At 48.2% G+C, this 23,818-nt stretch overlaps 1 protein-coding gene across 1 annotated transcript; it reads left to right on the plus strand.

Moving 5' to 3' along the window:
- The first annotated feature begins 15,572 nt into the window (after positions 1 to 15,572).
- LOC141938235 (insulin receptor-like) lies at positions 15,573 to 22,012 on the plus strand. Its single transcript, XM_074856905.1, has 3 exons — positions 15,573 to 15,676; positions 15,871 to 16,418; positions 21,867 to 22,012. Exons 1-3 carry the CDS (start codon positions 15,573 to 15,575, stop codon positions 22,010 to 22,012), a joined length of 798 nt encoding a protein of 265 aa, XP_074713006.1.
- The last annotated feature ends 1,806 nt before the right edge of the window (positions 22,013 to 23,818 follow it).

Consider the following 23,818-nt stretch of genomic DNA (forward strand, 5'->3'; position numbering starts at 1 on the left):
GCCTGAGGGCAGATGCCCCAGCGCTTGCTCTCAGCCTTACCACGGGGAACAAAGCCACCACTGATGATTTCTCCTACCATACCTGCACAAAAGTATCCAGAGGGTTCAGACCCACAAAGAACCGCAACACTCTGAAGGGCCACGCGTAGCTCCTGGGCAATCTCTGCAGGTTGATGGTGAACCCTGAAGGGAGAAGAGAGCAACTGACTGTCAGAATATTCAGGCTCAGAGGGCCGGTAGCTGTAGGGAATTGCTAAAGACTGCCTGCCAGTCCTGCGCGCAACCCCGTGCCCTTGGAGGCGACGCAGGCAAGGAGGAGATCCCCGTGCCCAGTGACAGCATCTCTCTCGCAGCCGCACAAAGAGACGGTCTGCGGGCGCTGGGAGCCTGCAAGCCCCCGTGGGAAGGGCAGGGGGCCCAAGCTGAGGCCCCTCTGCATGGAGAGCAAAGGATGACCCGACCATCCGCTTTTTGGTCCCCAGAAAGCTCAGTGGAGAGGGAAAGCACAGAAATGCTGCCAGGGGCATGCCAGGGGCACCTGTGAGGGGCCCGAGGGCAGGACTGGGGTGAGCCCAAGGGACCCGCTCTGCCACAGGCGCGCTGTTGGGCCCTGTGATTTTGTCTCGTCTCCCCCTGCCTTGAAGAGCAGAGTCTGCAGCACGGTCTCCTTTTGGGAGCACTAAGCAGGAGCCCAGCGCAACGAGGCCTGCCTGCCCTCAGCCACACCTGCACTTTTCAGAGCCCAGGCAGACATCAGGATGTTCTCTTCCAAAGGCATCACAGATGTCGCCATTCTCGCGTCCAGAAGTTCCTAGGAAAGACAGAAAGGAACACGGGAGACGACCACATCAGCAGGCTGTTCAGTGTGACCATGGAGTCCTGGCACAGAGCAAAGTGACAAGCCCGTGTCAGAAAGCGCAAGACAAGCCTTGTCCAAACAGCTGCCAGACTCAAACCCTTCTGCTGAGAAGAGCGAGGGCTTGGCAAGAGCATTCGTGTCCACAGCAACACTGTGGGCGTGGGTCTGGGCCCCAGAGCCTCCACGCTGTCCAGCTCAGCCTGGAGACAGGCTCAGGCCAGAGACGGGCTCAGCCCTGCCAGGGCCAGATGCTCCTGGGAGGGCACTTGGGTCTCACTGCTCTCTGGGGCCAGGCCCAGAGAGGCCCCAGCACACCGGGAGAAGGATTTTGGCAGTCCTCCACTGCCAGACGTGGCCCAGTTAAGCGTGGCCAGAGGAAGGGGCTGTATAGTGGAGAAGCTCAACCAGCAACACCTGGAGGGACTGGTGGGTGGAGTGAGCAGGAAAACCCCACCAGCAGCCCCAGGAAAGCACCCTGTGCGGGGCCCTGGTTATCCCAGCCCTCTTTCCCAAAGTGCAGCATCACCTTCTTCACACGGTTCATCTCTGTAGCCACGCTCATCACCTCCTTCCTCAGCTGTTGCACCTCCTGGCCCAGCAGAGCAAGTGAGTTCCTGCAGACACCGGGAAAACATCTCCTGTCAGGGAGTTCCTCAGCCCCTCCCAGAGCCTCTAAGCTCGGAGACGAGCAGACACACAGGTGCTCAAGCCCCCTTTTCTTTCCCTGCTTTGCGAGTGCTTCCCTTCACCTGCAGCTTTAGCAAAAGGCAGAGAGAGGGAAAGGCACAAGCCCTGGGCGCTACGCACGCAAGTGCCAACAGCACGAGGCTGGCTCCCACTACCCCACCAAACGGGCCACGGACCAGGAGAGGGCTCTTACCCCGCAGACGTCAGCTCACCCACAGTCTGCTCCAGCGGCACCTGAAAGGGAAAGGCTTTCCCTTGAGTCCCAGAGCTGCCAGGGCTTTCCAGAGCTGGTGGCTCTAGGAAGGCACAGCAGAGGCCGCTGCTGCTTCTTTGGGTCATGGCCACGGACGATTCGGCAGGTTACCCAACCGCTGTCAGCACGGCTCCTCTGTGGAACTTCCCTGTCCCACAACAGCAGTCACTGACCTGTGGCATCTCCTTTTCCCGCAGCATCCGCAGGGTCAGCGAGGTTCCGCAGTAGGCGCCAGCTGTAATTCACATCACCGAGAGAGAGTTATTTTACCAGTGTTTCTGATGATCCCCGTAGTCACACTGTCTCCTCCCACACCAGGGTGGCAAGAGGCTCGCCGGGAGGTTCTCTCCCTGCTGCAGTGAGCACCAACACCTGGCTCCACAGGCTGCGAGAGAGCCACCTCTCCATCCCTCTCCCTGCACAGCACCACCAAGAAACTTCACTTCAGCTGGGCTCTGCTTCCCCAGCGATGCCCAGCTCTGGCCCTGGCTGCCACCGTCTCTGCTTCCTCCAGCACGCCTCCGAGCAGGGGGCTACGGGAGCAGCTGTAGCACAGCCGTGCAGGCGCTAGGGCTGTCTGTGGCATGGGCTTGCAACCTGGCACTCATTTCCTTGAGAGAAAAAGCCCTTCTCCAACCTCCCCTTCACAGCTGCACAGGCTGTTCTCTCCCACTGCCTCTGCCCGTCTCCCTCTCTCACACACATGTCCCCATCATGCCGGCCAGACTGGAAGGACATACAGCCTTCCCTCGCAGCCTTGCTGGCTAAGCGAGGGGTTCCCTTGGGCCGTGGCAGCTTCTGCACAGCCTGTCCACAAAGGAAAGCTGCACAAGAGGAGGGACCTCTGTCCAAAAGGGTACCACTGCTGCGCTTCCTAACGCTGCAAGCATCTGCAGCGGCCCTTCAGCCAGCCGGGAGCAGCGTGTCAGGAGCTCCCCAAGCTGCAGAAGCAGAAGGTTGGAAGGTCCTCACGAGTGTTCCAGCGCTTCTCCCTCATGATGAAGCTTGCAACCCATGCCTGCATCCTACCGTGAGCAGTGGGAAAATACTCACCAAGAGCGGCTACGAAGATGAGGCACAGGATCATAAAGAGCCCACTCCTCTTCCGGGTGATCTCTTGGCTGAAAAAGAGGGAGTCCTGGCGTTACCAGTGCTCAGGGGCTGGGGCAGACCCCTGTACGGGGACACTTTCACTTGTAAGCTGAGAAGCACTGATTCTGGAGGTCAGCTGCTGACAGAAAGCTGACAGGCCAGCCCCTTTCAAGAGGAGTGTGCTGACTGCCTGCACCCTTCAACGCTGCAGGCAGAACTTGCCAAAAAAAAGCGCTCCAAGATCACCGCCAGACACGGAGTTAGTGTGATCCAGGGAAGTAAGCAGACCTAGCAAGGGAAAGCCGCTCTTTGGCAGGCAGTCTCTGCTGTGCGCTTGTCTTCCCTTGCACTAAGGCGGCAGACCTGGTTGCACTTGAGTTGAAACACCTCTTGGTTTTGGGTGTTTCCACAGTGCTGGGTGGAGCAGCAGGCATTTACTGCTCCTCTCCCGCCACCCGCCCCCCCCCACAGGCCCGCCCCCTCTCCCCCCAGCCAGAGCCTGGTCAAGGCCACGGCAAAGCCTTCTCCCACAGAGGCTCAGCCCTGACCCTGAGCACTCCGCCACGCCCAAGGGGCCTCCCTGGCAGATGAGGTTTCAGCCACTGACATGCGAGCCAAGTGGGGCTGCTGAGGGGTTTTGCTCTTGTTGCTTTCCAAGCAGCTACCCCAGCCCTGGCAGCACCTGACCTGCTGCCAGCAGGAGCCATGCTCTCCTGGTCCAGAGCACCGCCAGCCTCCCCCCCGCCCACCGGCACCCCCCTCCACGTCCACATCGGACATGTGCTGTACTCACGTGATGGAGATGCAGGTGCTGAGGTATCCTTGAAGGGACACCAGGGCCAGCGCCAGACTGCCAGAAGAGGTGACCAAGACCAAGCCTGGCAAAGAAACCGGATAAACACCCGACGACCCTTCTTGAGGACACCCATTGGGACGCATGTCACACCCTGCGGGGAGGTGGGTGCTGGTCCCACCCACCCCCTCCCCAGGTCAGTGTCAAGGGCAGGGCCAGGGTTTTGCCCTGGGGAGGGGGCAGCTGGGTGCACCCTGGGAGCAAGGGACTGAGGGCCCGGCAGGATCCCTGTCGCAGGCACAGCACTGGTGGCTTGTCCAGGGAAGGAGGGCGGCACGAGGCTTCGGCCTCTGGGCTCCCACCATATGGCTGTACCCCGTGGTTGCTAGAGGAATCCCCCAAGGACACGTGGAAACGGTAGCCAGTTCTGCCACAGCCACGTAGCTGAGATGGCCCCAGGCCTTCCTCAGAGCAGGATGCTGGCGGCTCTGCAGGGCTGTTGGGCCTGGCTCCAAATGTGGGGTGACAGGCAGCCTCTCGTCCTCACCCGTCGCTGGCTCATTTAACACCAGGCCCCAGCGCACCCGGGGGAGGCAGGAGGGAACAGGAGGATCTCGGGCATCTTTCCCAAGAAAGCTGCCTGCCCTGTGTTGGGCCCTAGCAGCCTGTGAGCACTCGCCCTCCCCTTCCGAGTCAAGCTCCTGCCAAAAACCTGTTGGGCAGAGCCATGCCCAGAGCGGGGCAGCCTGCAGTCCCTTCTCGGGTGCAGGCATGCCAGCACCACCTCCTCCAGCTCTGGCGCAGAGGAGCTCTCTGGGTGCAGCCCGGAGGACGTTGCAGAACAAAGCAGCGTTGAACTTACTCTTCTTTTCTTGAGAGCTGTCCCTGCGGCACACAGGCCCTGGCTGGGCTGCGCCCTGCCCCGCCGGAGAACGGGTAAACCTGGTGGAGGAATAAGACAGAGCCCTCTTGTGCACTGTCTCCACACCATGCGACCTGAGGCAGGCGGGAGCTGCCAGCGCAGAGGCCCCGGCACATACGTACCCATTCTCTGTGTCGCTGCCAGCTCTTCTCCTGGATGGGGCTCTCGGTGCCCGTTGTGATTTTGGGGGAGCCTGTCTCCGCGTCATGCTGGGGAGAAAGCAAGCTCTCTGGCAATCTTACGGTGTCCCGCCTTCGGCCCCAGGAGTTTTGCCTGCACAAGGCACGGCCACTTGGGCAAAAGCTCCAAACCGATCCCTGGCAAAAGCGCTCCCGCCACGGGCGCACAGCCACCAGGACAGCACGAGCTGCTTCCAGCCAGGCAGTTGTGGCCCAAGTGTCATGTGGCTGAGCAAGGCCCTGGCCTTCAGAGGCGTGGGCCCGCATGTCATGAGGCCATGGCTGTGACGTCACAGACGGGTCCATGAGGGCACAGGAGGGTGGGGAGAGACCCTGCAGTTTTCCTGGCGCAGCCCATCCGCAGCCACCCTGGGCTCTGGCCCGGGCAGTGCTGGGGTGCGGCTGAGCGGTCCGAGACTCTGAGCCTTGTTGGGCCCTGTGCCGGGTGCGGCACGTTGTGTCAGGGCTCAGCACTCCTGGAGAGCCCCCAGGAAATGGGGACGGAGGGTGGAGGGAGGATTTTGCCGTCACCTGATCCAGCAGCTGCTTCAGGCAGTGTTTCTGCTCTTTGCATCTTCTCCTTGGCAGAGGAAAAGGCAAACTAAGCAGTCCCTTGTGCCCTCAGAGCTGTTGATGCCTGCAAGGCTTGATGCTAATTGCTGTAAGGGGCCTCACACAAGAATGCGACCAAGGACATAATTTTTGCAGCTGTGGTGGGTACATCCCGGGGTGGGCAGGGAAACCAGCAGACACCTGTGGAAGCCAAAGACAAGAAAGCTGAGAAACTTCCAGACAGAGCGATGAGAGCTCGTATGAAAAAAGACTCAGTTCATGGGAAGGACACTAAGAGACACCTCTTCAACAACCACTAGGGACAACCACAGACCACCGAAACCCCCCATGGAAGCCCCTCAGAGACCCTTCCCCAGATTTTAGTACGCTTGCACAATGTATTAACATATGCATTAGATTCTCTGGACATAGGTGGGTACTTTCAGAAATTACATGAACATTCATTTCTTTTATTGTATATAATGAGTGTGCCTTTGTCTTTCGTCAAGCACGTTGGGTGGCATGATCACCTGTGCCTCTATGTAAGGCAGAGGGGTTTTTCCCAGCCACGCTGACCCTGCCTTACGGTCTGTCCCCCTGCACTGGGTCTGGCTGCGATGGAGTTGACTTTCCTCCTAGCAGCCCGTACGGTGCCGTGTTTTGCATCTGTGGCTACAAGAGCGTTCATGACGCTCCACTGTTTCAGCTACTGCTGAACAAAGCTTAGAGCTGTCTCTGTTTATCAGTCTGGCCCTTCCAGCCAAGAGGCTGGGCGTGGGCAAGAGCTTGGGAGGGGTTGGAGCCAGGAGAGCCGACCCCAAATGACCAAAGGGCTCTTCCATGCCATGTAACGTCTCGCTGAGCGATAAAGTCTGGGGCTCCGGTCTTTGCAAAGTAGCTGTTGCTTGGAGACTGGCTGGGCATCAGCCTGCCTGCAGGTGGTGGTGAGTGGCTGCTGCCGCATGCCTGGTTTTTTTCTCCCTCTTCCTTTCTTTCTTATTTTACATGTTTTCTCCTCTTCATGCCATGGACAATGGTTTGCAGCTATGTTTGCTATTTTATTTTTCTTAGGATGTCAGTTTAGTCTCTGCATTTTGTGTCAGTATTGACGACATAAGATTTCAAGAATGTAAAAGATGTGAATTGTAATAATCAGGGGTTTTTTTAGGAAAATAAATCAATGAAGGTATTTTCTGTATTCGCACTGTCTGTTAAAGACATAGGAGGACTTTTTGATTGTCAAGCTGTCATCTATATGATTTCCATATTTCAAATGTAGGAGTTGCTTATTATTGCAATCTGATGATTTTACTTCTGGCAAAACTTATTTTGGTGAAAAATGGACGATGAAATAAGGAGAATCAAGATTCAGTGGCTTAAATGCAGCTAATTTAAGGTCAACGTGAAGGAATTTTGCCTAAATCCCTTGGTAGTTTGTGCACTCTCTGGTGGGTAATGCAGGAGTGGATAGAGAAGGACTGTATGCTAGTAAAAAACTGTGGTTACATGCCCTGTCATGGATTCATGCCCTGTCATGGTAGAGAGAGCTGCTTCTGTAGGAGTGAACTGGTTGCATCCAATCACACATCACAGCAGTGTTTTGAGAATGCTCATGCTTCTGCTCACATGTAACTTGTCACTGCTACAGAGATGACTGGCTGGCATCAGCAGAATTATAATCACCTGCAAGAAATTAAAACAATAGATAGCTTTGCTAAAACCTTAAATTTGCTTACATTTTTGTTTTATTGTCATTAAAAATTATTTATTTCCTGTATCATCTCACAAGCATAGTGTCTAATAAAAGATTTTTAGGAACTAACCATTGGCAAGAACAAATTCCTTGCTCATACTACAGAAACTTCAGCACAGACTGTTGGGAGTCATTTTGATGTAGATTTCTGGAGAGGAGTTCTGCCTATAAATACAAAAACTCCCAAGACGTGAAGGCTGATTTGAAATCCAATCTTCACCTCACTTCCTCTATATAACAGAGGAGTTTGGATCCACGGCCAAAACTTTCACTCTAAGTATAAAATCTTCTGGGGTCATAGTGGGTCTTCCCAGACTAGATCTGCATCAGCAGTTTTTCATATATTGACTGTGGCCAAAGATTATCTAGGAATTAAAGTATTCCTGTGGATTAATGGCTTTATGGATTTTGACTACAAAAATATTTATTTACTACACAATTTTTACCTTTACAGGAGGAAGAATTTTCAAGTGAATGTGGAAAACTACTAGATTGGCCAGAGATGTTCAAAATTCTGCACTGTGTCTTTCCCTGGCACAGCTTGGCTCTTGATAATGACTATGTTACAGCAATTTAGAAATGATCTGTATTATGCAAATACAACCTCAGTTTATTACTGTATGTATACTGTAGCATGGATGGATCTCCAGAATCATATCTATGGCACAAGAAGCAATGAAGACATACAAAATAATATGAAGTCCCCATTTTAAAGAGCTTACCATTTAAAAGGCCAAATAGGATACGAGAAAACTGTTTAGGGAGGGAATATGTGTGTGGGGGCGGTGGGTCTGTAAAGCAATAGGATGGTTCATCACAGCCAGTCAACAAAATATTGTTAATTATAGTAATTTCCCAGTGTCATATCCCCTTCATACTCATAAAGTAGAATAATCTGAATCTGCTGCACTGACCATTTTCAAAAAAGTGTGTGAATGCAGTAAAAGTTCAGCACAATCCAGGGCATTGATTATTCGCTTGCTGTATTTGATCTTGGGCAGCAGTCAGCAATAGTAGCTTCAGGATAAATGCCAAGGTCTCATCTCCCCCTTCCTTCTCCTCTCCCCTTCCTTCTCCTCTCCTCTCCTCTCCTCTCCTCTCCTCTCCTCTCCTCTCCTCTCCTCTCCTCTCCTCTCCTCTCCTCTCCTCTCCTCTCCTCTCCTCTCCTCTCCTCTCCTCTCCTCTCCTCTCCTCTCCTCTCCTCTCCTCTCCTCTCCTCTCCTCTCCTCTCCTCTCCTCTCCTCTCCTCTCCTCTCCTCTCCTCTCCTCCCCTCTCCTCCCCTCCCCTCCCCTCCCCTCCCCTCCCCCCTCCCCCCTCTCCCCTCCCCTCCCCTCCCCTCCCCTCCCCTCCCCTCCCCTCCCCTCCCCTCCCCTCCCCTCCCCTCCCCTCCCCTCCCCTCCCCTCCCTTCCCTTCCCTTCCCTTCCCTTCCCTTCCCTTCCCTTCCCTTCCCTTCCCTTCCCTTCCCTTCCCTTCCCTTCCCTTCCCTTCCCTTCCCTTCCCTTCCCTTCCCTTCCCTTCCCTTCCCTTCCCTTCCCTTCCCTTCCCTTCCCTTCCCTTCCCTTCCCTTCCCCCCTCTTCTAGGATCCATAACCTGTTTGAATCACCCTGGCTCTTTCAGTGTAAAGGTCTGGGGAGGAAAAGACAGAAAAATCTTCCCTGCTTGAGGAAAACGGATCCCAAAATATTCCCAAGGAATCCCTCACATGACAGTATCCTATTGTCTGCTGGTCCCAGGCGGGGTCCAAAGAGCATTTGCAGAACTGCTGCATGGAGTTTGTAATTGTTTCAAGTGGATCTGTTTTCTGTATCTCTGACTTTGTGAAGACTGCTTTCCTCAGTCTTGTGGGTGAGGCATGTAGAGATGAAACATGGTAGATGTCTTGAATTTTCTGAGGTGCTACTAATTGAAGGCATAGTTCCTACAGGCAATCACTTCAATCAGCAAGCAAATATCTATGAATAGCTCTATAATTCTTACGGAGGCTCTCAAATAAACCACCAACCACCAAAAATTAAACATTTATTATTAACAGAATTAACTAGCTCTCTGTAAATTACAGGTTCGAATGTCTGTGAGAGAAGAACAGAACGACTTCCTAGGGTTTAATGGCAACCCAAAACGCATAACAAAGCACAACTCCTTACAGTTTAACAACAACCCAAGCCACTCTATCACTCTCCCAACAAGTGAGGGCTCTCAACCTCGAGGACCTGCTCAGGGTAGTGTAAAAAAATCAACGTAAAAACCTACCCGGTTTTGACGTATCCTATCCAGATATGTTTTTATATTGTACTTACACAAGCTGGATATGACTAAATGTTTTAAAGCACCATCAGCAGCCATTCCCTGTAATCTGCCTACAGTTTTAACTATTAAAAGCCCTTACCTTCGGAGGCCGAATCAGAACGATGGCCCGAAAGCCAAAGATGCTGTGAAGGTACTACTAATGACAGAACTCGAAGCTTTTACAGAGGTCATACCCTGAAACCAATGCCTAGAGCTCTGCTCAAAGGGAGAATCTCACCATGACACAGCCACCTGTCAGGAAAGGCCTGAGCTGGGACTTTGTGATGTCGGAGGAGCTCAAACAGCACTGAGGCCCAGACAAGCAACTGGGAGATGATGCCAGCAGCAGCTCTGGAAGCCCAAAGCAGCTGTTTCCACCTGCTGAACGGAGTCATACAGAGTGTTCTTTCTGGTCCCGATCACGAACCACGGGACGGAGATTTCAGAGGCACAGGACAAGTAACAGTGGCTCCACAAAAAGGCAGCCGCGGCGGCTCCAGTGGCGCGGGCCGGGGACCGAGAGCGGCGGCGGCGGTGGCAGCGGCGCTGGCCGTGGCCGTGGTGCTGGCAGCCCCGTGCGGCCGGAGCCGCGGGTACGGTGAGTTGGGGCTGGGGGCGCGGCCGAGGCGGGCGGTGGGGCCCAGGCGGCGGCGGCCCCGCGGCGGGAGGGGCTGAAGCAGGCGGCGCGGGGCGGCCCCGCCACGCTTTGACCCTTCGTAGCCATGGCGGGGGCAGGCGCCGCGCCAGGCCGCACCGCGGGGCCGGCGGCTGGGGCGGCTCGGCTGGGGCCTGCGGCGCCGGGAGCGGGGCCCGCGGTCCTCCCGCGGGCAGCGGCTCGGGTCACCTTCGGCCCCGGGGTCGGTGTGTCCGGCCCCAAACGGGGCCGCGCGGAGGGAAGGGCTGGGCGGCGGCCGCGGCGGGAGCTGGGGCGGGACCGGGCCGGGCTGCAGGTCCCCCCGGTTCGCCTGAGGATTGACCCCCCGGCGCCTCCTGAGCCTCCGGGACTCTCGCTCGAGCGGGCGCGGGACCGGGGAGGGTCCGGCCGTGCCGCCCAGGGCCGGGGATCAGGGGTAGGGAAGGGCACGGCCCCCCCCGGCCCTGCTGCTGGGAAGGGGCTGAGCCGCGGCGCCCGACCCCGCTCTCCTGGGCCGCTTTCAGACCCGGCTCTAGTTACAGAAGGGTTTAGCGAGGCGTGGGGCTGGGGGGTTTGTCTTTAACTGCGTGAGTGCTTCGAGGGAGCCGTTCAAATCCACAGGTGTTAAATGGGGATGAAGCTCGGAGGTTGGGATCGGTGTTTGGGGTGTGGTAAAGTACAAGACAGGGGTGTAAAGGTGGTGTACTGGAGGTCACGAGCTTGTTAAATCCAGGCTGACACGAGTTTAAGCCTTACAAGCTGTTTTGATGGCTCACGGCAAATACACTTGCTTAGCAAATTATTCTAGTTAGAGGTTTTTGAATGATGTTCACAAATGTTTTTTAAGAAAAGGAAAGTATTTATCTGAAGAGAGCTGACTGGGTACGTAAATCACCTGTCCCACAGACAGCCCCATACCCCTGTCAGCTTTCCCTTCGCAGAGGCAATAGCAGGTTCCAGTGCAGACAGTGCAGTGACGGCTGGTTTTGAGCCGTGTCTGCTGTTCAGAGAAAAAGCAGGCTGTACCCTTAAGCCAGCCCCTTTTTCCCAGCAATCGGACAAGTTACATATTTCAAAAATAGCCCAGTTCCTTCCTCGTACGTGTTTTTACGTTAGAAGCCTTGAGAGAGACCAATGGTACGGTTTTGACTTGGGCAGGTAAGTTCCAGCTGGCAAAGCGTGTCCAAACCTGCCCCTCGCCAGCAGAGAAGTGGAAAAGGGAGTTGACGTACAGCACTAATGATAAATGCGTATACAGCTCCGGTCCAACAGTTCCTAATCTGAAAACGTTATTATCACTACTACAGTGAAGCTTCTTATTTATTTATTTATTTATTTTAATCATGTTCGGCTTTTTTGGGTTGCAAGTGTGTTTACGATCTTAACTCCCTAATCTTTGCTGTACTGCTACGCGGTGGGAAAACAGGCTCGACAATTCATGGGTGGAGAAACAGCAGCAATGCACAAGATGCCAAAACAAAGTCTGGGAGGCATGGCAGTATGCGTCGTGTTTTCTGTTTGTGTTTTGAACTAATGAGGAGAGCGTGATGGTACAGCAAACCGGGCTTCCTAGCCCAGACTGTGAGGTTATAGATGCCTTTGGCACTAAAGAAAGCGACCTCCGTGAGAGGTTTGCCCTCAGTTCAGCAGCGCAGTCTGGAGCAGTGAGAGAGAACAGGCAGCTGAGATGTTGTCGGAGGGGCTGGAGGTTTATAGACGCTTTTGAGTCCGTATCTCAGTTTGCTTCACTGCTCAGATCTAAATGGCTGACGTGGAAAACTGAAGTTTAAAAATTAACACTTCACAATTAGATTTTTGAATGTTTATTAAACTATTGCTGCAGTAGGCTAGAAGCTGTCTCGCAGCTTCTACTAACAGCTTCTCCTAACCTGTCACTTGACAGGATGTTTTCCGCTCTCAGCAGTTATCCCAAGAAACACCCAAAAGCCCTTTTTCCAGTTTCCTAACTACCACTTCTGAAAGTCAGCCTTACACAGAATTGCAAAGCTTTTGACTTGACCAAAGTGAGTGTAATTTTTCTTAAATAATTTGCTTATTGAAGTGAAGCAGGCAGCGAACACTATAAAAGTGCAGGATTAACTAATAGCTTAAATGGTTTGTGATCTTTCTGTGCAGTGCTGCATTATTCTGGTCTTCCTTGATTGTTAAAGGGCCAGAGCTCTGAAGCAGTGAGTCATCGAGGTTTGGTATCCACGTGGTTTACTATAAACAAGGCTTAAGTTCCAGCTCTTCCCCTGGTTAGACTCAGTCTTGAAAACCAAGCTCTGACATCAGATCTAGTTTCTTCATTCAGTACTTTAAGACTGTTACCGAACTAGTTTGCTGAAGAGGCTTTGGTATCTTGGGATTTTGTTTGTTTGTTTCTAAAAAGCAAGCCTTGCAGCTTTTTTTTCTTGGGGATCTGATGAAACATGTCTGTAATGATGTTTTGGGTGTTTTTCAGTTACTCTGAATAGGTTGGTAACTAGGGATGGAGGAGTGTTTCCTCTCCTGCAGTGTAATGCTGTGCTGCTGGACATGGAGCCTGTTTCTGCTGAAATTTGGGATTTTGCCAGTAGTTTGACCAGCAATAGCTTTGGGCCTACAACTGGAGAATCAGTTTGAGATTTTGCTTTTCCTGAAAGCTGATTTATGTGGGTTTTTTTTGAGACCAGGTTGTCTGCATTATAATTGACTGCTCAACTTTGCTCTCCTTCTTCTGGGATCAAACCTGCGTAGCCTTCGTACTGAATTGTTGATTAATTCCCCTGCCCCTGCATCACACTATGAAGAGAAGTTGTGGAAAACCACTTATTGCTTTGCTTAAAACTGCTTCTTTTTGTCTTGGTAACAATGAATTTCTGGGGTGGCTTAAGCAGCTTCTGCATGAACAGAAGATACAAACTGCTGAAGAGAACTCAAAAGCATGAAAACCCTCCAACAAAAAAAGCATATTTGCTTTCAGATACTCTTAACTCCTTACTCTTCTCCTTGATCCTTGAGGTGGTTGAAAAAAGGAGCTCAGATACCGTGGTGGTATTCCTCACTTAAAAAGTAAACTGAAGTAGAAAAATGAAAAATAAGTCTTAAGTGTCATTTTCTCTAACTGTGGAAAAATCTGTATAAACCCTTTTAATCTTTGTATATTTAGAATTATATTAGCCTTTTATTCAGTTGCTTGTTTCAGAAAAAAACCCTAATTTGCTTTAAATGTCTCCTAAGTTTCTATTCCAGGCTAATGTTGGCATCTGCCGTTGCCTTCCGTGAAGAGGCCTTGTGCAGAAGCCCCCAGTACTGGAACCCCTTAAGCCCAGCAGACAATGCACCAGTTTATTACGTTGCTGTTGCTCGGCTTTGAAAGCAGCAGAGTTTGAATAACGCGGGTCACATCCTGGTGTGCCAGGATGTGTAGAACCTCCTGTTTGGTCTGTGCTGGCAGCACTAATGACAAATAACGCATTCTGCATGAGAGCTGGTGAAAAATACGAAAATATTTCTAAAATGCAAACAGCTGATGGACTGTGGCTGCGTACTTCCAGCTCTGGTAGATTGATATGATTATTTAACACTTCAAGATGCTTTGCTGTTTACTCCCAAGCTTCACTTGCCTCTTTTTAGCTGCGCTCCTGGAGCAGGGGTAGCTCTGTGGATTAAGGGGTTGTCTGGGGGCCAGCTTGTGGCCAGTTTCTAGTGACTTACCTAGTTCTAGTCAAAATGGTGAAAGACTCAGGTAATTATGCTTCGTGTATAGGTGCATTTTGTGGCCTTAAGCCACAAGAACAGCCTAGAGCTTTTACTCTCGAAGTATTTCTTAGTCTGTCGAGTTGAGCTGTATGTTTTGACCCTTCCTTAAGGTCAGCTGTGCACATTCAGGTTACTCGAGGTAGTACTTTGTCCTGTGCTATGGCCGTTGGCCGTGGGTACCACCTCAGCTTGCTGTGTTTGGCCTGTGTGCTCAACAAGCAGTAAATAAGAAGCAAGCTGTTGGATTTTGCATTTCTCAGGTAGCTCTAGCTGCACCGGTGTCTTGTACATTGAATTTCAGTGTTTGAGTTTTATTTGCCCTTCTGTTGTTTCTCCTTTCATGAAGAAACCACTGGCCTGCCCTGTCACACACTTGCTTCCTTGGAAATACCTATCTTAATTATTTAAAATGAAATATTTAGAGTACTTGAAGTGTTGCTCTCCCAGTTCTTTTAGCCCACGGTTGGGATGTGCAGCAAGACAGCTTTCTGCCTTACTTCCAGTTTGGCTGCATTTTTTTATGGAGCAAAGAGGTTGCTGGTAGTTGGTCATCAGATTTCCTTTCCCAGTTTTAAAAAGTTGATCTTTGAGGCACTGTGTGCATTAATTTTTTCTTCCAGAAAGCAATTTATGAAACGACTTGGATATAGTGACGGAAAATCCCACTGGGCAATAACATTGCTTCAAATTCTATATTAGTGTTGCCAGATTTATTGATTTTATTGCAGTGGAGCAAATTTTTGAATAATCATTAAGATGTTTGCATAGAATTTATTTGTAACCCACACAGCAGTGGTCTGTGTAAAACCATGAGGAGTCAGACAATTGTCACTATTAAACATTTGTCTCTACCTCAGTTTGGTAAGGCCTGATTATTGCTGGGTGATTTCTTGAAGCTGTGGCATGGTAATTTTATAGTCGGTGAGCTTTACATACAGTGACAAAAAGAGCAAAGATCCTGTGCTTTTAATTCTTAGGGGGCAGGGAGACAGGGTTGGGCTGTCTCAGCTGTAGTCAAGAGAGAGAATCCCTCAAGTGGATGCAGTCTTAAAAAAATAATCATTAAAAAAGAATCCCCCTGAACAGGACAGGGGAGCGGTTGTTTTGCAGCGTTGTGTTGCCAAGCAGGTTTGCCTTTCCACAGGCTTCTCCCTTGAATGTCAAGGTCCAGCTGTGTATTTCTATGAGGTTTGGTTTGAAAAGGGTTATCACCGGGGCTTTTGTTGTGCTCTACAGGCATGGGGCCCTGAATTTCTTTCTTGATTTCTTACCTGTGCTTAGAGTTAAAAAAAATATTTCCCTATTCAAACTTTTTGCTTTTTGTCTTTTCCTTTTGCTGGTGCCTGGATTCATATTATTCTGTTTACCTTCTAATTTATGCTTCATGTAATTGTTCTCTTTGCCAGGTCTTTGGGTTACTGGTTCTACTAAATAAACTGTCCAGGTAGTCAAGGCAGGGAGATTTGCAACCTTGGGAAAATAATAACAAAAAAGCCCAAACTCCTAATCTGAAAAGAATGCTTAGGGCAAAAATTACTAGTGAGTAAATTACTCCTGTCAGCAAAGTCTGGGCAAGAGTGTAGGCTGTACTCGTGCATGTGTGTATGTCCAGCTTTTTCTGCTGTCTTCCGCAGCACTACCATTTCCTAGCCATTACTCTTTTCCTATCTTCCCCTCCCTGCAACCATTCTAAATTACTTCCTCTAATCCACTGGCATTAATTGCACAACTTGAGATGAGGTAGCTGTGCCGCTGGCAATATCTAAAGAAAACAGAGTCTGCTGCGTAGACATCTCTTACTTTTGTAAATGCCAAATGACGTCTAAGAACTGGTGTTACAACAGCTGTCGTGATAGAGGTAACATCCAGAAACTCAAGATGGCAGAAAAAGTTATGAAATACCCCTTCAGTCTTATCTTGTAATCCTGTACCAGGGAATGTTCCCCACTGTACATTTCTTAGCACTTGAAGCATGCTTTACTGAAAGGGACCTGGTCGTGGATTCTGAGTGTAGCCATATATTCTGGTGCGGTTGGACAAAACTGTGTATTTAGAAAACTGAAACAATTACCTTGTATTAAATAGATAAATAACATTGTTCTTTGCCTTCCAGTCTGCAGAAGCACAGACACTGGCAACATCTGACCCGGCTGAACATGCTTGAGAACTGCACTGTGATTGGGGGCCACTTGCAAATATTGCTGATGTTTAAAACCAAGCCTGAAGATTTGCGTGAGCTCAGCTTTCCTAAACTGACTATGATTACAGACTACTTGCTTCTTTTTGGCGTGTATGGCCTGGAGAAGTTAAAGGGGCTTTTCCTCAACCTCATTGGGATTCGAGGAGCTCATCTGTTTTTTACCTCCATGCTGGTCATTTTTGAGATGGTTCGTCTGAAGGAGATCGGCCTCTGTAACCTGATGAACATTACTCGAGGCTCTGTGCGGATTGAGAAGAACAATGAATTATGTGACTTGTCCACGATCGACTGGTCAAGGATTTTAGATTCTGCAGAAGATAATTACATCGTGGCCAAGGATGACAAAGAAGAGTGTGGAGATGTGTGTCCAGGAGCTGTGAGAGGGAAGAGCAGCCGCCCACCATCTGTGACAAATGGCATTGTCATTGAACACTGCTGGACCCACGATCGCTGTCAGAGAGGTGAGTCTGGGGAGTGGTGTATGTCAGCTGTGTTTTTGCTGTCAGTTTTTAACCTGTCAGACCTGTTGGAGGGCTAATAGGTGCCTATTAACCTGCTACCTTTAAGCACAGCTTCCTAAAAGCAAGGCTCAAAATTAATGTGTGTTGGGTGAAGAGAGGACCTATGGGATGGGGCTGTTATAGCAGTTCTTTCACCTGTGTGAATAATGTATCCAAGAATGTTGTCTTTGGTTTCTTTGGGAAGTTAGGGACTGCCTAAAGCTCACAAGTTTAACTGACTGTGAGTGTATCTGGTATCTTGTGTAATATTTAAAGTGGTCTTAGTCTCTCTGGTGGCGTTTGGGTAGGGGAATAAAAGTCCAGATTGCCTGAAAGGCTGCAGCAGGCAGAAACAGAGAGGGGGAGAAAAGTCTGGTGGAATAAACCCAACTCTGTAAAGGTGCAGTTACGTTTTTACTGAAACATTACTGCTGTAAGAAGGTGTAAGCCCCGTGGATGAGTGAGCAACGTTTGCACAGAGCAAGAAGCTGGAAGCCAGGTCAGACCTGAAGGGAAAAGGAGAAGGAGGAGAGAGGACCTGGGTGGGGGTTGCCCACAGCAGGAGTCCTGGGGAGGGTGAAATAACTGGACTTCGAGCCTGGGGTTTTGTTCAGGGGAGAAGGTGTGTTCAGAAATTTGGCTGCTGCTGCAACCCCTGAACTGCAGTTCTTAAACTGTATTAGCGTTGCTTTTAATTTCATACAGCTTTGTTTTTTCCAAACTTGGAACTGACCTTAAGTTTAGTTTTACTTATATATTCACTTTGATTGCTGTTAAATCTGACTGACAGGGAGCAAAGTGAATTGAGGTAAACCTGACACATTTAGAGCTGTCTGTGTGTCTGGAGATAGTGCATCCAAAGGAAGCAGTGTGTCCTAAGATGAAATGAGGAAACTTGCAGGCTGGAGAGAATTTCTTGCCAAGCTTTAAAGGGCAACTCTCAGTGTTAAGTGCCAAATTTGAGAAGGAATTCCTACCGGTGTGCATAAACTAATGAAATTACTGTGGTTTCCCCTCTGACACGCCTCACCCCAAAATCGTCTAGCTTCGTTTTAGAGAAGGTGGTTGGTTTTGTTGCCACAATAACAGGGTATGAGCAAGAAGATGCAAACGTGTATGTGTGTTCCTTTTTTAAAATGAAAAAGAAGGTTCTAAGGCATTTTAGTTTGTAAACTCTTCTGGTATATGGTTCAGTGGCACTGAAACCTGACTCCTTATACATTTGTGTTTTATGTTTTCCATATTTCATAACGTTAAAGATCTAACTGAAACTTTTTCTGTGGCTAGACCATTCATAATGTCCCTCGTTCGTGTGAATTTTCTGGGGCTGTGCTACAGCAGGCTGGAATATATGGTTTCTCTCTTTTCTATGACTGCCTATTTCCATGAAACCTGTAGGCATGAAATATTTTTACCACTGGGGCAGAAATCTCAGCTCCTGAGCCTCTCATAGAAATTCAGCTAAATTTACTGGAGGGTACCCGTGCAGTATCACACACGCTCTTAGCTTAGTTACCTAAGGAAGCCAAACTCGTAAGTCCATTTGACTTGAATTTGAAATTGAAATTTGAATTTGAAAATGATTTCTAGAGTAATTATATACAGATGCTCCCATCTGGTTTTCTGTGTTCCTTGTAGAAGATTTAGAGAAGCAATGCTCCTACATATTTGGGCTGTAGTTGGTGTGCATTTTCAAAACACTTAACAAGCCACACTTACCTTTGTTTTGCATGTTAAGATTTGTACTGTTATTTATTGGTAGCTGGTGCTCAGCAAGCTGCTCTCTGTATTATATTGTGCCTCGTGACACCCGCCTGTATGCCTCTCAAGTTATTTTAACAGCTTGAGTAGTCTTTTAGAGCTTTTAGACTTTTTTGAGTAGTCTTTTGAGTAGACTTTAGATTTTCAACACACATGCACACTAGTAACTGTGGTGGAGATGAAGGGACATTTACTTAGTGAACCTGTTCATCTCTGTTTGCTCTGTTCCCTGTTCTTGTGCCAGCCATAACGTATCCTTAGCATGTGTAATTTTTTTCTCAAGATTATTGAGTGCTTATATGAATTGTACTTTGGCTTTCCTCAGCCTGAAGAGCCTCACAGCAATTCCCTGAACCGAGGGTATGAATGTCATGAAATCTTTCCCTCCGCGTTTTTGTAGCTTATCTGGGAATCTTCAGCAGTTAATTCTGTGCTGAAGTTCCCATCTCTCTGGTTTTAAGTGTGTTCTCTCCTCTTTTATGTTTGCTCTTTGGCTTTTAGCCAATGCTGGAATGAAATGTAGCAATTTCAGTATCATTTTCTTGGGGGAGGTTTGGTTTTGTGTGTTGTTTGTTTTAACGCAGGTCATTTGTACCCCTGGTTTGTTTTATAGAACTTGGTGTAGAATCTCCAGGTTGCTGCTATTTTTTGTTTTGCATCTCTGGATGGGAAGTTGTTGCTGTCTAATCTGAGAGCGCTGCTGCCCTGGGACTGTGGGCCAGGATATTTGTTTGCTGTTCTGTCTACCAGAAAAAAATTCTTCAAAAATCTTAAAGAATATGTAAATAATAATAGTTTTGATGTTACAGAGTGTGTGTCAAGTGACAGAGACAAGTCCCAAGCTGTCAGGCTTTTCCAGCTTGCTAAGCTTTGAGTCTTGCTGGAGAAAATAGGAGATGGGCAAGGATTTTGAGAAAGCACATGTGGGAAGGCAGAAAGATGTCCCAGAAAGGCCTCATGTGAGTGGGAAGGGAGATGGTCACGGTTGGGGTTGGTGTGGGGTCCCTGGGTGTCCCCCATCTCGTAAACACCAGTCCCTGAGCTTGCCCTGTCTGCTTTCTGCAGTGGCTTCCTTCCTGTTATCCCTGCACATCTCATCCTGATCATGCGTCTTTGATGTTTCTTTATTTTAATCAGCACAGATATCCCTGTTAACTCCAAAACTAACTTTCAGTTACAGCGTATCGTATCTCTGAGGCACACATCCAAGTCTCTGAATCATCCTCGCAGCTCTAACTCCAGCCCAGATATGTTTTCAGTTGGTGATAGCATGTTCAAGACAACAAAGTAAAGGATCTTCTTACAGATGTTAGAGCTGAGGCTGTGGATTAAACCAGTTGGGAGGAACTGAAATGATTTGTGGGCAGCTGCACGCTTTGAAAAAACAGTTGCAATATTGAGGAATCTGTGTCTGAGTGCAAAGATGTGTAGGTGGATACATCATAGATTGAGATGGGTCGGGATATGTTTCCTGAAAGTTTTCTTTTCTTTTTTTGAAATTACTTGTGTTGGTGTGAAAAGCGAGTTGGTGCAATTAAGGCCAACTCAGGTTATATTTTGGGTAGGAAGGGAGAGAAATACGTAGTCTGTTTGGAATTTGGGTCTAGCCTTATGCTGTTTATGGCAGCCAAGTGCTGTTCCTGTTCTGGAGGTTTTGTACTTTTGCAGCCCACATTTTTATAAGGTGTTTTTTTTTACATACATACTTAGTTTTATTGCTGTAAAAATGTAGTTCTTGGTTAGGTGCAGCGTGTTCATGCAGAGTCTGCTGCAGAATGCAGACAACAAAAATGCTGGAAATGCCACGTCCGAGACCTCAGTCTAGATCTGCCAAACATGATTTTCATATTTTGCATTTTTTCCATGTTTTTGGGTGGGGTTTGGTTTTTTTTTTTAATATAATAAAAATGCTATACGTTTGTCACTCTGCATGTGGAGGGAACAATTTCCTGCCAAGGGGTTTTCCTGCCAATACTCTTTGCAGTCTTCTCTGTCCCTACATAATTTGAAGCAGTCTGATGTTTTTGACAGTCTAATTATAAAGGCGGGTTCAGCCTTTTACTTGCATATTGGGTCATCTGGAGGTGGAGTAAGGTAATAGGAAGGAAAAGTGGAATGGGCAAATAAGAATGACCAGGAAAGTGATCTGCAATATCAGACAGTCCCTTGGTGAATACTGAAGGGCCGCATTCCTGGACTATAAAGATGGATATCTGAAATATAGGCTTTGTTCCTTAGAGAACATGATGAAATTCAAGTTCTCCTGTTCACCCTGAATGAAACCTTTGGAGGAGTCTCTTATCTTCTTGGTCTTGGGACTTGACTACCAGGAAATGTGAGTTATTAGGAGTGTGGGCCGTTTCAGGTTGGTAGATAGACTCTTTGTTCAATTTATTATCTTGCTTTATGTGATAAAAACAAAAGTTGTGTCTCTCAATTAGTGCAATCTAGGATTTGTTGCACAATATTAACCTCATGAAAAGAAAGTGGAAAGTATATGAAACCATTTGGGCTGACTGAAGAGGACGGTGAACCAGAGCTGTTGGAAGGGATGACAGTCTGGAGTAATTGATGTGCAAAGGAGCTGCTAAAGAAAGGTACTTTATGAAAATAATCATGTTTGTCCAGATTTTTTAATTATGTTGGGAAAACAGGTCTGGAGACAAGGGGTACAAGACAATCTCTCTTTAGTTTTCCTGTGATTTATGCAGGGACAATTCTGGGACAGGTAGGGCACAGCTGAGGAACTGAAGAATAGCTTTAATAGTTCGCTTTGTTTCCTAGTACCAGCAACACAAGAGAGCACTGAGATAAACGTTGCTCAGCCTGAAATGTCTTTCAAGGGCTGTGAAATAGCACTGAGCACTTCTAAAGAGACGGTGCCAAAAGAAATTCTGCAACTATGAACACCTTCAAGGCAGGTTTGAATAACAGAGTTCAGAGGTGTGTGTGGGAAACGTTTTGTGATGTTTACTTAGGTAGGAATATTACTTAGCAACAACTTCCTGTGATTTTTATGTGCTGGGACTTTCTGTAACCGTAAGTTATTTTTATTGCCTTAGTATGGGAAAGGGGTCTCAAAGCACTGAACAGACTTCAAGGGCAAGACATTTTTAAAGCTTCAAACACAAAAGAAATATTTCCAGTTGCTACCCCTTGAAGTGGAAGTGCTCCTTTTATTTGGAGACCTGATAAGAACTGACTTTTTTTTTCCCCTGGCTCTGACAAATGCCAGATGGAAGCTGACACCCAATAATCTAACTGGGGTGTCTGTTCTGAACCTTGCCAAGGGACAGCTTCGTTGAGTGCCTGTAGTGCTTGTGGTTGAGGCTATTGTGGTGCTGGCAAATGGCTAGACATCCTAAACTAATTCACTTCAGCTTATTAAGAGATTTATGGTTCTTGGTGGTGTGATACAGCCCAGAACTGGGGGGAAAGGGGTGGAAACAATCGCTCCTTACAAATGGCTATTTAAGAGTCTACTACTTCCTTTAAAAACACCAAGCAAAACTTGAGGCTGTGAAGAAGCCTCTAGGTAGGCATTTCTCCAGCAACCTGGGGGGACACAAAACTGTAGTAGGATTTCAATACTTACAATTTCAGCTTGCTGAGCAATCCCCACGCATGCAGCTCCTGTGGTCTAAACAGATCGATGTTTCTCCAACTTCTTCACTGCTGCACCTTTAGTTAAATGCAGGGGGGCTGAAGACTTTCTTCCCCCACCACAGTTCCTGACCAGCACTTCAGGCAGAAGCCACTGCTTGATCCGTTCCATCTTTAGAGCATTTGAATAAGAACTAATCCCTAGCTCATCCAACAGTTATTAAGCAGTAAATATAGAGAATTCTCCCCAAAGTTAAGATATCTTAATGGCTAAGATATCTTATGATGGTTTTGTCTAGACCGTGCTTTTGCCAGGAAGGGTTGGACCAGATGATCCTTGAGGCCCCTTCCAACTTGGGATTCTGTGATTCTATGATATCTTTACATACATACAGATAATTTCTGTACAGATGTCAAGGCAAAGGTTTTTGCTTAGTTAAAAAGGAGAATGGGGTATTTTGCTGCTGATGTGGTGAAAATTGGAAAAGTTTTCATCTTGTTTGATCTGAGTTTAATTCTTTCAAGCTTAGCCCCTTCCCCAAAGCACTTGTTATTTAAGTCAGTGTCTGGGCTGTTGAGGAGGCTGAGCAGAGTTTAACACTTCACATGCGGTCGTTCAGCACTAAAGTTACTGGGAGATGTTTTAAGATCTCTGCTCGATTTTCAGTAGCGACATTGACTGCTTGTGATTTCCAAGGGTGGTGTGCCAAGGGTACTTCAGGTAGAATACTTCTTTTTCCCACTTCAAGAACAGTTCCAAGTTACCTTATTTATTTAAACAAGGGAACCCGCAGTACCCCTTGTTAGATAAAATATAGAAGACGGACTACACTTGGCAGCCACATTTGTTGGAAAATGCTGTTGTCTGGTCATGGATGTAGAAGTGGGAAGTCACAGAATGTAAAAACAAATTTTTTAAAAAATATTGAGCAACCTGTGTTAGTAATGCACGAATGGGAGAGCTGCAGATGGTTCACCTGGTGTGATGTGTTTGCTCAGGGAGGAGGAGACCTGTTTCATTCAGAGCGAATCCTGCTGAATGTTGGGGGTGCTTTGATGCTGTAAGTGAAGGTAGGGAACTGGCCAGCTTATATATCCTGTATGTTTTCCTCCCTTCACCCCTCCTTAATGAACGCAGAACAATGATTCTGTATTTTAAATCTTAAAAATTTGAATTAATTTTAAAAGTATTCTAAATCAAATGCAATTCTGATGGCTCTTCCCAGATCTAGGCAAACATAGCAAAATAAATGTAAGCTGTGTATGATAGTATAGCATTCTTTTGTTTTATGATGAAGGACCTGGAAATCTTTGTTGTGGGAGGCTTTGAAGGGATTGTGAACCGTTGAGTCCACACAAAGAAGTGTGTTCAGTGTGTGTGAGAAGACCAACTGAAATACGTCGCTTGGCAAAGCTCTCTGAAACATCTTTCTCTATCAGGAACTGGATTTGACAGGGATTGCCTCTGTAAATAAATTCTGTGTTTAAAAAAAACCAAACCCACAGCACAAAACAAAACGCAAAGAAGTCCAAAAACCCCAGGTGTGATCAGTGCAGAGATTGTTTCTAACTGAACGGTTGAGGATTTCAGGAGCTTTAGATTAATTACAGAGCTGGTGAGTAACGGACTGTGTCCTGGAGGAAGCAACACTAACCCTTCTCTCAGTCTGTAACAACAGCTGGTTAAAAGTTCAGTGATCGTGCTTCCCAATTATATCCTATAATTTTGTGCTAGTTCCTGCTGGAGGGATGTGAATGAACTTGCTGGGATGTTTATGCTTCTTATTTAGGGCTGTTGGTTAGCTGAAAACAACAGGTTGGGAAGGGGGAAGTTGTGGGGGTAGTGGCTGGGATGGTCTGGCAGGGGCTGAGCTGCTTGGTACGTGCCTGTAGTGATTTCAGCTGCTGCTTTGATCCAGAGTTTGTGGCTGGCATTGCGTGAGTGTGCAATATAATACTGTAGGTTACAGCTCTGTATGTTCATTGTCTTTATCTGG

The sequence above is a fragment of the Strix uralensis genome, chromosome Z (assembly GCF_047716275.1).
Source record: "Strix uralensis isolate ZFMK-TIS-50842 chromosome Z, bStrUra1, whole genome shotgun sequence".
NCBI classification, from domain to species: domain Eukaryota; kingdom Metazoa; phylum Chordata; class Aves; order Strigiformes; family Strigidae; genus Strix; species Strix uralensis.